General features: G+C 31.2%; 1 protein-coding gene across 1 annotated transcript; it reads right to left on the bottom strand.

Moving 5' to 3' along the window:
* Positions 1-3,192: 3,192 nt before the first annotated feature.
* Positions 3,193-14,421, bottom strand: LOC141337849 (serum response factor-like). Its single transcript, XM_073843429.1, has 6 exons — positions 14,175-14,421; positions 9,840-10,019; positions 7,295-7,396; positions 7,019-7,210; positions 4,379-4,455; positions 3,193-3,282 (listed from the first exon to the last, which is right to left on the bottom strand). Exons 1-6 carry the CDS (start codon positions 14,419-14,421, stop codon positions 3,193-3,195), a joined length of 888 nt encoding a protein of 295 aa, XP_073699530.1.
* Between the last annotated feature and the right edge of the window lie 601 nt (positions 14,422-15,022).

Raw genomic sequence — 15,022 nt, 5'->3', positions numbered from 1 at the left:
CTCATCTACATCTTGGATGGCCCGAGGGCAAGTGAAGTTTAAGCAAATTTTCACTTTTTTCACTTTAAGGTTTACTCACATTTGGAGTGAATGGGTGCCATCAGAATGAGAGTTGAAATGGTTTAAAACGTCTTAATGATGGATTTGTTTCTTACAAAGACAGCTTTTGGCTCCTCAAGATGTTAACTGATGGACTGCAGTGGTGTGAATTACTTGTGGTTTTTAATCAGCTGTTTGGACTCTCATTCTGATGGCAGCCATTCACTTCCATTGGTGAGCAAGTGATGAAATACTATATTTCTCCAAATCTGATGAAGAAACAAACTCATCTACATCTTGGATGGCCTGAGGGTGATCACATTGTCAGCCAATTTTTATTAGTTTTTTTTTCACTTTAAGGTTTACTTACATTTGGAGTGAATGGGTGCCATCAGAATGAGAGTTGAAATGGTTTAAAACGTCTTAATGATGGATTTGTTTCTTACAAAGACAGCTTTTGGCTCCTCAAGATGTTAACTGATGGACTGCAGTGGTGTGAATTACTTGTGGTTTTTAATCAACTGTTTAGACTCTCATTCTGACGGCACCCATTCACTTCCATTGGTGAGCAAGTGATGAAATACTACATTTCTCCAAATCAGATGAAGAAACAAACTCATCTCCATCTTGGATGGCATGAGAGTGAATGCATTTCCAGAAAATTGTCAAAACTTTTCCTTTAAAACTTCATGCAAATTTTTTTTTTCTGTTTGCCTGGGAGTGAAATATGACCTGGACAAGTTCCTAAAAAGCATTCATGAAGTTCACCCAAGAGCATACTAATAAACAACTCAAGAAAGTCTTCCCCTGGACTTAAAAACACACTAATACTGAAGAAAACAGTCAAATACTTTTGTTCTGGCCGCTTCATAAATCCCACAAATGTTTTAAATCATTCGTCATCCGGTTAGGATCCACAAACTGAAAATCCACAAAACAAAGAGAAAAGGTCATTCCTGAAACTCTCGGTATTGCCGTGGTCCGTTTAAATCCGTTTAACAGTACGAGAAAAAGGCGTTATGGTCCAAACTTGCAGTCTGAAAAAGAAATCTGTGAAGAAAAACTGAATAAATCGTATATGCACACACGCACACAAGTTGAGATTTACAGCCCTTTGGACGTCGAGAGAAATCCAAATCAAATATTTGAAGAAGAAAACACAGAGTAAGGGTATGGTGACAGGAATTAACGAAATAAAAAAATACAATATTAATATATGGGTGCACGTATAAACACTTTCACTACATTTGATTTAACTTAAGCTATCTCAGTGAAAACAGCAAACTCTGCCATTCTAGTACCTATCCGTCATGTGTTTGAATATTTCGGTGAACTAAAGCCATGAGAGCACATCTTTATTCACCTGTGAACGCGCAGCACCGCCGTTTTCGGCACGTTGTCATGCAGTGCAAATGCAAATCAGTGTTTTTTCCTCTTACAGCATTATAACAAAGTGAAAGCATGTGAAGCCTTGAAGCAGAAAGGTCGACTTCGGACAGCTAGATTCACTCTGGCCATCGATACGTACAGTATAGTTTGGCACAGCAGTACTACATGGAATGACATGCAATCTTTTTCCTACATTTGTGTAGTACGGATCATGTTGGAATCCAAATTATAGCAGCACATCCAAATAATCGGGTAATTTTCAGGTATCCTATAACGTCTAATTGACCCTTCGCAAAGACACGCAGAAGTAGTTGTTTACGTTCTCAAGCAGCGGAGAAATACGAGGTAAACTGACATCGCGCCGACAGACGAGACAGAGCAGGTCACTTGTGGTACGAAAACAAAGACTCAAATGTTGTTTTTTAAAGAAATAGAAACATGACTTGAGAGCTTGAGAAAGCCTAATCTGAACATCTAAAGAAGTTTAGCATGTTTTTCATGTTTTTAACATGATCATGTTATTAGCATGTTGCAATCTTGTGTACATTGATAACATTTTCAACATGTTTTAACACATTGAGACTAGCTTGAATTAGTCCATTGATAGCGTGTCTTAAGCTAGTTGCTAAGCTTGGCTAGATAGATAAGACATATTAGATTTGTTTAAATGGATTATAAATAGTACATAGAAGGGAAGTTTGATTGAGTCTCAAGGGATTCTGGGAGTTTTGACAGTTGGAGTTTGAATAGTGTTGGCTGAGTCAATGAAAGTGTATGGGATTTTCCCCAGATGTAATCGTAATTTTTAGGAAAACCGTAAGTCCGATCAGTTAAAAAAGATACAGCAACTGGAGTCAGACGAGTCTGAAGATCTGGCCTGAGTTTGGAGTTTGTAGAGTTAAAGCTGTAGTAGTTGTTAGAGTTAACATTTTTATTAAGAAGAATAAGTTTAAATAGGATTTCAGTAAGTTGGCTTTCTCAAGCCAACTTAAATACCTGCGTTATGATTGGTCAGATCGCCTGTCACTCAAACTCTCAGCGAAGGGTCAATTGAGTGACACGATGAGGACGAAATTTTTTTATTTCACGATATGGTGTTTAAGAAATGAGGAATTCAAACTGTACATGAAGCCCCTGGTGAGTGTTGATGGCAGTATCCAGCATTACTTTAAAACAAGTTCACTTCATTTCCTTAAGCCTGAGCTCTAAAAATGAAAAAAAAAAAACATATTTTGGAAAAAGGCGATACTTGGAGCTCAACCGCATCAGTTGCCATTTATTTAAATGGAAAGATGGTTGGACATTCTGCAAAACCACTCTTCAAGTTGACAGAATTGTCCTTAAAAATGATAAACAACACACAAACCGTCATCGAAACTATAGTGGAAAGTCTAATTTCACAAAGGAGATCAGAGCCGATCAAAAGAAAGACTAAACTGAAGATACCTCAACTGTTGTACTTTAGTTTTGAACTTACTGAAAAGTGAACATAATGGTAATCTAAAGACCCAGCAGCGATAGTGCAGACGTCTCTGTAAAATCCTGAAGTGTATCATCTGTTACCCACCAAATTGAGTCCATGAGGAGACGCAACCATCCCTAAGATGTCCTATTACACCTCGTTATTGACGTTTGTGAGGGGTTTGCGAACCCCACGCGGCGAGAAGGCAGTAATAAATATAATGGCAGTCTGATTGCATGGCATGAGTGATCCCTGGAATATCAGTGTGAGTGAGCGGTCACACCGGCCTCGTGCTTCACGGGTCAGTCTCCTTTGGGATTGTCCATATTCACCACCCGCAGCTCCGTGAGGGTGGTGCCGCTGCTACCGCTGGGCTGCTGGTTTATCAACATCTGAAAGGGCATAAACAAAACTGTTATCCGTCTTCGTAAACAAAGGCAAAGATGAAAGTGAATTACAGTGCCCTCCACTAATATTGGCACCCTTGGTAAATACGAGCAAAAGTGGATTTTGAAAATAAATCTGCATAATTTATCCTTTTGATCTTTCATTCAAAAAAATAAAATAAAAAATTCTAACCTTTCATTGAAGTAAATCAATTTTTAGGGGTGCCAATAATTGTGGCCAACGTGAAGAGATTCCCCCCATTTTCCATTGTTTTACTTCAATGAAAGGTTACAATTTTGTGAATTTTTCGAATGAAAGATCTAAAGGATAAACGATGCAGATTTACTTTCAGTCACCTTCGCTCATATTTACTAAGGGTGCCAATATTAGTGGAGGGCACTGTAATGTTATGAATACAAATACAAATGTTACAAGAATAATGTCAAAATGTTACAATAGAAGTGCAAAGTTTTACAAACAACGCTATAATGTTTTGAAAACATTGGTGCAGTGTTACTAGAATATTGATGCAAAGTTGAGAACAATCTTGTAACATTACAAGAACAAATTGACTTGAAAACGTTAAAACTGTTAAAGAATAAAATAACAAAGGCATGGTTACAGGAATAAAAAAAATAACATTAGAAGAAAGAAACAATGTTTTCAGGATTAAGTCGTACTAAACAAAGCTGCAAAGTTTTGAGAATAAAGCCATAAGATTTTGAAAAAATAATGACAAGAACATATGAAGAAGGTGTAATGTTAAAAGAATAAATTCATAGAATCATACCATTGTTTTTTAATGAGAAAAAGGTAGTTTAGAATAAAATAATAGTTACTATTTTGAGAATAAGTATAACGTTTTAAGAATAGGCTTAATATTATGAAGTAGAAATATTGCAAAGAAATTACATTTTTATTTTAAATTACAATTTTTCTATTAACTACAACATTAATATCTTGTTTCAGAGGCTACTCTCACACACAAAACCCATGAAATGTTTAGATACAACAATACACCTTCATTTACAGTTAAATCTGTGTGAAGGAAAGCACATGAAGAGCATTTCACGACATTTATTTAACTGTCAGTTACGTTACCGAATGTAGTGGAACGGCTGAAACTGGGATCTGTACAGTTCCAGGAGGTCCTGTGAGAAACATCTGAGGAACTGCACCTAAACAACCAAAACAAAACAAAGCGCATTGTCACAACAAAACTACAGTGCTTCAAAATGTCAGAACTAGCATAATTAAGTTGGCTTAACAAATGTTATTTAAACTAATTCTTCTGTCTTTTTCTTCTGAGACTAAGATTTTCTAAAATGTTCAACTCTAACTCCTCCTAGAGCTTTAAAGGGGTCATATGAAGCGGTTTCTTGTTTTCTTTTATCTTTGGAGTGTTACAAGCTGTTTGTGCATAGATGAGATCTGTAAAGTTGCAAAGCAAAGTGATATTTATTATAAAAGTTAAGACTCAGCCACAGCTCCCTAAAAAGGCTCGTTCAAACACGCCCCACACTGGTCCACGTCACGAAGTGAGTAGATTTGCATAACACCGGCCATATGTAAATGGAAAGAAAGGCAGCGTAACATTTACCAGCTGTAGTATTGTTGCAGCCGCCATGTTGTGGAGACGCAGTGTGTTTCAATGCGAAAGCGAAGGTGCTTTGTTTGGCCTTCCAAATGAGGATACAACCAGAAATAAGTGGTTAAAGGTCCACTGAAGTGCCTTGAAACACGCAGCGTTATTCTATGTGGTGACGTGCTTTTAACTGAAACAAAAACATATCGCCCAGCCCCGCCCACTAATTTTGAATAGCCAATAGCGTTCCATTAATATCTGCTCGGGCAAGAGCCGTTGAGCTCGGTAAAGCCGCATTTGTAAGCTTATGACAGCCACAGACTAATAAATTACCACACAGATTCAATATGAAACTTGCTAAAACGAAATAGTGATCATAATCATGCTGAGCCCGTGTAATTTAATACATGCCGTCCGTACATATGAGCGCATATGATCCGCTGTGTAGGGGGCGGGACATTACGGACTCTAGAGAGCATTTGATTGGACAGAACGTTTGATGAGAAACTGAAGTGCACGGTGATATCATCCAAATCCTTGATTCATATTGGCGGAAGTGACGAGACTGTAAGTTTTGAATGCTCATATCTTGTAAACGCGAATTTTGTCTTTGTTTTGCAGCACACTAGCTTATAGATAACCTTAAGGCTAATATATTCATACTAAAAGCCAAAAAACTTTCATTTTGATTTCAGGGGGACTTTAAGTTATATTTATTATAATATATTATTAATATTCGAGTGGGTAAAGCGCATTTCACGGAGGACTGTTTTCTGAACCTGGGTGAGCAGCTTACAATGCCAGCTGTACACAAAGGGTTAAGGCTATAAAGTGGGGCAATTCCAATGTTGTAAGGGCAGTCTGTGCGTCTGACTCAGTACATTTCCATAATTAAAGAATTCAGTGCTGACTATTCCAACGCCAGTTTTGATCAGTGTAGAGTAGTGCTTGCTGTTTCTCGTTCTACGAATGCACACATAGTGTTATGTTTATGCGAGAGAGAACACCTCGGCTCCCATCAGTTATGAGTTTTGTAAAAATCTAAGCATTTCAGAAAGGCGGAGCAAAGAGGAGCAACAATAATCTACAGTATGTGGAAAATAGTACATTTTTATGAACCTCGACTTGCATAAACACATAGCATTACAACAAATACACTAAATATTGCTCTTTTTAGCAACATCATATGACCCCTTTAAATAACTCAAACTTCCTTTCTATGTACTTTTTCTAATCCATTCACTCATTTAAACTCATCTAAAAACTTGCTAATCATGCTAGAAACATGCTAGCAACTTGTAGAAACAGGATAGCAGCATACTAGCAACTTGTTAATCATGTTAAAACATGCTAGCAACTTGCTAGTAACATGTTAATCATTCTAGAAGCAGATTAGCAACATGTTGGTTACTTGTTAATCATGTTAGAAACATAATAGAAACTAGAAACATGATAGCTTGTTGCTAGCCTGTTTATAGCATGATTAGCTAGTTTCTATCATGTTTCTAACATGATTAACAAGTAACCAACATGTTGCTAGCCTATTTCTAACAAGATTAGCTAGTTTCTAACAACTTGCTAATCATGCTTAAAAAAGGCTAGCAACTTGTTAATCATGCTAGAAACTTGCTAACAACATGCTAATCATGATAAAAACATGCTAGTAACTTGTTAATCATGCTAAAAATATGATAGCAACATACTAACTTGCCAATCATGCTAGAAACATGCTAGTAACTTGCTAAACATGCGATAGCAGCATACTAGTAACTTTCCGATCATGCTAAAAACATGCGAGCAACATGCTAGTAACATGTTAGTCATGCTAAAGGCAGATTAGCAAAATGTTAGTAACTTGTTAATCTTGCTACGAACATGCTATTGACTTGCTAATCATCTCTGGCAGATTGTATTGCCTTCAAAACATTCAATCTTTAAACTTCAAAATATTTCAGACTGAAAACAATCAAACTTAAAACTTAAGACTTTTTCAACTTTTTTTCAAACGGTCTGGCTTTCTCATGCCAACTTAAAGTTTGACTCAACAAACATTTTAATCTAGTAAGTGTCTGTGTTTTCAATGTTGTTTAAAGACTATCCATGCATCTTATAATTCAAAGTGAGACATAAACACACCGGGTGACAGTCAGACTGACCTGAGTCTTGGGCTTGTGTGTGGGACACGTGCATGGCGGTGGGTGCTTGTGGGAAGGTATTGAGCACAGTTAGACCCCCGTCGCCAAGGGTAGGGGTGGATGTAGCGTACATGACGTGTGCTCCAGGGTACATCATGTGACCTGCCACTGAAGAAGGCACTGAGGAAGTGACTATAGTAGCGGTGTGGCTCACTGTGGGAGAGACAGAAGAGATGTTTTACTGAAGGCACTGGTCAGATGAGTGTCTGTGAGTGAGAAGGGTGATGCTGTGTGTACCAGTGGAGCTGGAGGAGGTCTGGATGATCTCTGGACTGCTGTCACTGCTCTGAGGACTGGGGTGAACCTGGATGGCCTGTAACTGTTGAGGCATTGCTCCCCCTAATGGTCAAACCACAGAAACATACTCACTGCACTTTATACTGGGAGCATTTACGTGCAAAAATAAAATGATAAAAATAATGCTTTAATACATCTAAAATAAAATATAAAAAAATGTGAACTTTTCAAAATAACAAAAAAACAAAACAAAACTAAAATTAAAAATGTTATCTTGCCAAACTTACTTAAATAAATACAAATAAGTTTGAAGTTCTTGGATTACCAAAATCAAACTTTAAAAAATTAGAAATTTTTAAAGCTAAACAGAACTATTTAAAAATTAAAATAAAAAAACTGCTAAAACAACAAGCAAATAAACTAAAACTTATATTACAATAAAATTAAAACTGAAAATGTAAAAATAAAAACTAATTAAAATATAAATAAACACTGAATACATACATTAACCAATGCACACAATAAAACAAACTATTATAAAATCCTTTTTGTTAATTTAAACAAATATGAAATTAAAATATTAAACTTCAAAACTTAAACTTAAACTAAAAAAAACAAAACAATTAGAAATGTTTCTTTATAAACTAATTTAAGTTGCTAGAGTACTCAAATTAAATTAAAACTAAAATGAAAATAAAGCTACACAGATAACACACACACACACACACACACACACACACACACACACACACACACACACACACACACACACACACACACACACACACACACACGCACACACACGCACACACACACACACACACACACACACACACACACACACAAATCACTAAAACTAAAATAAAAATAAATTAAAGCTAAATAGAACTATTAAATAAAATTAAAACTACTAAAACTAACAAGCAAATAAAACAAAAACATGTATTATACTAAAATGAAAACTGTAAATAAAAACAAATAAAATATTGATAAACACTTAATGCATACATCAATCAATGCACACAATAAAACTAAAACTATTACAAATAATTTTCGTTAACTGAAAAACTAAAATTAAAAATGTTTTTTTGCTAAACTTGCTTAAATAAATACAAATAAGTTTGAAGTACTTGGATTACCAAATTCGAAATGTAAAAAATTACAGCTAAAAAATAAATAAATAAAATAAAAAAATTAAAGCTAAATAGAACTATTAAATAAAAACTACTACAAATAACAAGCCAATAAACTAATTTTATACTTAAATTAAAACTGAAAATTTAAAAATAAAAACAAATTAAAATATTAATAAACATTCAATACATACATGATCAATGCACACAATGTTAAACTTTAAAACTTTAGCAATAAACTAAACAAAAATATGAAATGTTTCGTTGGCAAATTAAATTAGTTTAAGCTAAAGAACTAAAAAAAAATGAAAATAAACCTACACAAATTTACAAAAAAATACACACACTCAAAAAAAAACTTTAACTAAAAAAAAATCAATATTTAAAAATTAAACACATTTAACAAATTAAAAAAAATGTTTAATAAATAAAGTGAACAATAAAAAAATAATTAAAGCTAAATAGAAATTTAAAAAACAAAAGATAAAAAAAAGATAAAGAACAAAGTCACAAAAAACACACTAAAATAATAACTGAATAATAAATAAAAAAGGTAAAAGGTTATTAATAAATATTTACTTAAACTAAACAAAAATGAACTAACTTAACTTCAATAAAATATGAAGTACTAAAAATACCACTAAATCTAAAACAATAATAATACAAATGATTATTATTATTTAATCTAATATAAAATGAACAAAAACTGAAATGAAAATAAAGCTAAACAGATAAATAAAACAATAATAATAATAATAATAATAATAATAATAATAATACAAATGACAAATACACAAACATCACTAAAACGAAGAAATAAAAACTGAATACATTAAAAAAAATTTAATTTAATAAATTCTTAAAATATTTTCTGAAAAAAAAAAAAAAAAAAGATTAATAAAAACAAATACACAAAAACCTTGCCTTGGAAACTAGCTGAAATAAGTTAACACTTACTAGAATTATTAGAAATAGAAATATTTTAATAAACAAAAGCTTAAAAAAAGTCAAAGTCAGTAAAACATACTAAAATTATAACCGAATAATAAACTGAAGAATAAAAGTTAAGCTATTAATATAATATTAGATGAAAACTTTACACTTCTAAAGAAAAAAATAATTTAAAGTACTATAATTACTACTTAAAAAAATGTTAGATTGTTTTGTATTGTTAATTCAATAAATTAATATATTAACCATTGTTGATCATATTATGTCTGAGCAAAATGAAACCTTCTTGTTAACTCTTTATTTTCAAATAGTCACTGTTTTAGTGTTAGAGTAACACGAAATGACTTGAAAAGGCATCCCTATGAGAAACAGATTTAGGAAAGCAGTAGCATGCAGATCCTCAAAGGCTGGTTTCCACGGTCCAGCGGGAGGGTTGAACACAGAGAGTGAAGCGCACTGACCTGAGAGCGAGACAGCGGCCGGCAGGCGGAAGAGCGTGGCCTGTGTGGCGGCCTGTGTGTGTGCGGGGACAGCGGTGGCGGCGGTGCTGCTGTTTTGCGTCTGCGGACACTGAATGGCCAGAGAGTGTGTCTGCAGCTGACTGAGAGGAATAGTGTGCGTGCCGGGAGGAAGAGAAGCGCCTGCGGGACACACAGCGACACCCTCAGCGAGCCAAGCGGAGCGGCACACGCAACAAACACACGCCTCGTCAAGGCCTGCTCACTGCAAGAGCGCATGTTTGACGACACACGCACATCGGAAAATATCCTAGTAGGCATCAGAAAGGTTTGATAAGAGGATCAATGACATGTGAGACTGGTGTATAGGGCTGGGCGAAATGGCCTAAAAATAAAATCCCGAGCTTTTCACAAAAAAAAGCCGATTTACGATTTAAATCGATTTTTTCCCCCCTACTACTTTTAGCATGTAAAGAAACCCCAGCTTTTCCACAATATATATATATATGGGCACACAGCGGTTAATTAGGCGCGCCATCATGTGGTGGGACAATATTGCCTCTTAATTATTCTGCCATTGGTTCAATTACAATGTATCTAATATTTTTATTTAAAAAATCGCGATACCTCAATTTTATAATTTATGTTTTTTTTTGTTTGTTTTTTAACCGTTATACTACTTTCAATAAATGTGTACGGAAATGTCAAGTGGTGTACACATTACTAATTTTAAACCAAGCGTGCCGTAGGTGTCCTGAAAAGTGAAGCCAAAAGTTTTCGATCGCCCCCCGGTGGCTGGCTGCAGTATAGGTCATAAACCCCGCCCTCCCCATGTAATCTAATGGGACGTGAGCCAAACTAAATAATCGAATTACACGGCAAATAATTTTTTTCCAAAGGTGATTTCCATCGTGTGAGGTAGTTCTTATAATGCTGATTCATGCTCAGGTGTTCGTTTTTCTAAAAAGTTTGCTTTTAAGTAGTTATTTGATGCTATAAAAACGGGGTGTGGTGTCATGATTGTGATCGTGCGATTGGGTCTGCGGGAGTTTGGGCGGGACTTTGACACCGCGGCTCCGCCTCACGACTCTACTGCGCATGCTCTGGCTCCAAACGAACCTCTACTGCGCATGCTCTGGCTCCAAATGACGTAACTTCCCCCAAGATGGTAGCGTCCATATTGAGCTGTTTTGGCTTCACTTTTCTATAGTGGAAAGAAGCGGAAACGCGTTGTCCATCTTTTTTACAGTCTATGTTTTAAACACTTTAAGACATGTAAACATACCATGCAATTTAATTTCTATAATTTTATATAATATAATTTGCTATTTTTGTATTTATTATTAATGAATAAATAAATAAATAAATAACTTAAAGCACAAATGGTATCAAGTTTTTAAAATAATAAATAAACAAATAATGAAATATATATATATATTTTTTTTTTCCTTTTTTTTTCTTACTTTGTCATTTTTGTTATCATTTGTATACATTATTAATAAATAAATAGCTTACTAGAAACAAATTGTATCAAGTTTTAAAAAACAAATATAATTTATATATAATAGCATTTATTAATAAATAACCTACTAATAAACTAATTTAATACATACACATACACGCATATATAAATAAGGTGTGTGTATATTAATATATTTTATTTATTAGTATTGTATTTATTATTCAAACAAATTAAAATTCCTTATACACACTATACATTTAATTAAAATGTTCTTATACTTTTTATATTTTATTTATTAATTTTACTAGTATGTATGCATGTATGGATGTATGTATACACACTTTTTTATTTTGTATATTTTTTAGTTAACACTTATTTTATTTCAAGTAACAAATGAAGTAATATTTTCAGTGGTTTTACTTTTTAAAGTTTCAGTTTTTCTAAACAAATAAATGAATTGGGTTATACATTAATTAATAATAATTAAATAAATACTATTATATACAAACTAAATTATTTATAAACAAATAAATGTATTTGTTTAATTTATTTCTGACATTTTTTAACTCGAAAATAAATAAATAAGGTGTACATAATTGTCTTTTTAAATGCATTTAAAAAGTAAATGAATTAATAATTTAATAATTGCTATTATATAAAAATAAATTATAATTTCTTATTTGTTTAAAAAAAAAATTCTGACCTTTTTAATTCGTAAATAAGGAGTACAGAACTGTCTTTTAAAATGTATTTTAAAAAGTACATTAATTAATAATTTAAATAAATACTATTATATACAAAATAAATTTATAAACAAATAAATGTATTTAATTTATTTCTGACATTCTTAACTCGAAAATAAATAAGGTGTACATAATTGTCTTTTTAAATGCATTAAAAAAGTAAATTAATTAATAAATTAATAATTACTATTAAACAAAAAATTAAATTATTTTTTTGTTTAAAAATTAATTTCTGACCTTTTTAATTCATAAATAAGGTGTACAGAACTGTCTTTTTAAATGTATTTTAAAAATCACATTAATTAATAATAATTAAATAAATACTATTATATACAAAATTAATTTATAAAAAAAATTAATGTATTTGTTTAATTTATTTCTGACATTTTTAACTCAAAAATAAATAAGGTGTACATAATTGTTTTTTAAATGCATTAAAAAAGTAAATTAATAATTTAATAAATACTATTAAATAAAAATAAATTATAATTTCTTATTTGTTTAAAAATTAATTTCTGACCTTTTTAATTCGTAAATAAATAAGGTGTACAGAACTGTCTTTTAAAATGTATTTAAAAAAGTACATTAATTAATAATAATTAAATAAATACTATTATATACAAAATTAATTATAAACAAATAAATGTATTTATTTATTTATTTTTGAGTTAAAAATGTCGATATAAATTAAACAAAGTGTACATAATTGTTTTTTTAAAATGCATAAAAAAAGTGAATTAATTAATAATTTAATAAATACTATTTAAAAAATAAATAAATTATAAATAAATACATTTTTGGTTTAAAAAATAATTTGACATTTTTAACTAAAAAATAAAATACAAATAAGGTGTACAGAATATACTTTTAAAACATATTTTTTTTAAGTTAATAAATAATAATTGAATAAATACCATTATAAAACAATAAATGAATTATAAACAAATCAATTTTTTTATTTGTTTAAAAATTAATTTGACATTAATTCCAAAATAAAAAAATAAGGTGTACATAATTTACTTTTTAAATGCATTTAAAAAAAAGGTAAATTAATAATAATTTAATAAACATGATTATATAAATGAATTAATTATAAATAAATAATTTTTTATTTGTTTAAAAATTAATTTGACATTTTTAATTCCAAAATAAAAATTAATAATAATAAGGTGTGCAGAATTGACATTTTAAATATATTTAAAAAAGTTAATTAACTAATAATAATTTAATAAATTCTATTATATAAGAAATACATTAATTATTAATAAATATTTTTTTTATTTGTTTAAATTAATTTCGACATTTTTAATTCCAAAATAAAAATTAATAATAATAAGGTGTGCAGAATTGACATTTTAAATATATTTAAAAAAGTTAATTAACTAATAATAATTTAATAAATACTATTATATAAGAAATACATTAATTATTAATAAATATTTTTTTTATTTGTTTAAAAATTAATTTGACATTTTTAATTCCAAAATAAAAATTAATAATAATAAGGTGTGCAGAATTGACATTTTAAATATATTTAAAAAAGTTAATTAACTAATAATAATTTAATAAATACTATTATATAAGAAATACATTAATTATTAATAAATATTTTTTTTATTTGTTTAAAAATTAATTTCTGACATTTAAAAAATAAATAAGGTGTACAGAATTTCCTTTTAAAATGTATTTTTTAAAGTAACTAATTAATAATTTAATAAATACTATTATATAAAAAAAAAAATACAGAAATTTTAAATAAATTTATTTCTGACATTTTTAACACGAAAATTAATAAAAAAAATAGGGTGTCCAGAATTGACTTTTAAAATGTATATATATATATAAAAAGTCCTATGCAAAGTGAATTTAATAAGTTTCTCTCTGATTCGAGTTGTGCGTTTCATCGCTCTTGCTGTGAATAGGCCTTTACAGAGACGAATCAGTTGAAAGCAGAATTCAAAGTGTGCAAACATGCAAGCAAGCAAATAAGTTCATGTGTATTAAAACACAAAGTCACAGAAGTCATGCAGGCTGATGCAGTGCATCATGCAAAACCCCTCTGGAAAATCAACTCAATCTGTGAAAGTGAGAACAATCTCATGCAACAAATGGATGAATGAAGAGGATGCTCACCAGGCATGAGCGTGAATCCGCCGGGCAGCTGCATGACGCCTGCGGGAGAGCTCTTGAGCACCGTGCCGTTTGCACTGGAGACGCTCTGAGCGTTCATCCCCACGGGCCAGCAGGTGGTGCTGGAGAGCGACGGCCCGCTGCTCTGAGTGTGCATGGACACCGAGGAGGAGGAGGGAGAGGAAGAGGCTGACGACTGTGTGGTGATGCTGTTGGTGCTGGTGGCAGCAGTATACGTCGGCTTCATCATTTCCTGAGCAAGATGGAAATAAAAACCACGTGTCAACATGAGTTCATTTATCGGTTCACATGAATTAACAAATGGAAAACACTTCTAAAGCTGTTATTTATCTTAGTTCATGGCCCTGGAAGATTAACCAATACAGGTTAAAATTAAAAGCAAGATTAAACATACAAAAAAGTTGTATCGTTAATATTACAACAATGAACATTTGTATGAAAAGAGCATAAATTCAGGCAGATTATCAATATTCAACTGCATAGACATGCTCAAACTGCCATTTGTAGCAAATAAATAATAACTATTTTTTTTATCATTATTAAAATTTTATTTGTTTTACTTATTTATATGCTGTTTATTATAGCTTTATCAATTTTCTATGATTTTTAGTTAATGAAATTAAAGTCCTATAACAAACAATACGCACTAAATATTTATTATTATACTTTGTTTGATTTGTTACTAATTAATTAAAAAATAAAATCTAATAATGAACAATTGAATAAATAAATATAAATTTTATCATCATTATTAATAGTTTATTCTTTGTATTTATTATTTACATGCTGTTTATTATAGCTTTATTATTTTTCTATGAATTTGTTAATAA

This window comes from Garra rufa, chromosome 7, assembly GCF_049309525.1.
Source record: "Garra rufa chromosome 7, GarRuf1.0, whole genome shotgun sequence".
Taxonomy (NCBI): domain Eukaryota; kingdom Metazoa; phylum Chordata; class Actinopteri; order Cypriniformes; family Cyprinidae; genus Garra; species Garra rufa.
The sequence above is the reverse complement of the archived record's forward strand: the minus strand, read 5'-3'. Positions and strand labels throughout refer to the sequence as shown.

Coding starts and splice junctions, on each gene's coding strand:
- LOC141337849 (XM_073843429.1), bottom strand. CDS start 14,421: ATGATGAAGCCGACGTATACTGCTGCCACCAGCACCAACAGCATCACC. Junction 7,397..9,839: donor GGCCGCTGTCTCGCTCTCAG/GTCAGTGCGCTT, acceptor TTTGACCATTAG/GGGGAGCAATGCCTCAACAG. Junction 4,456..7,018: donor CACACAAGCCCAAGACTCAG/GTCAGTCTGACT, acceptor TTGGTTGTTTAG/GTGCAGTTCCTCAGATGTTT.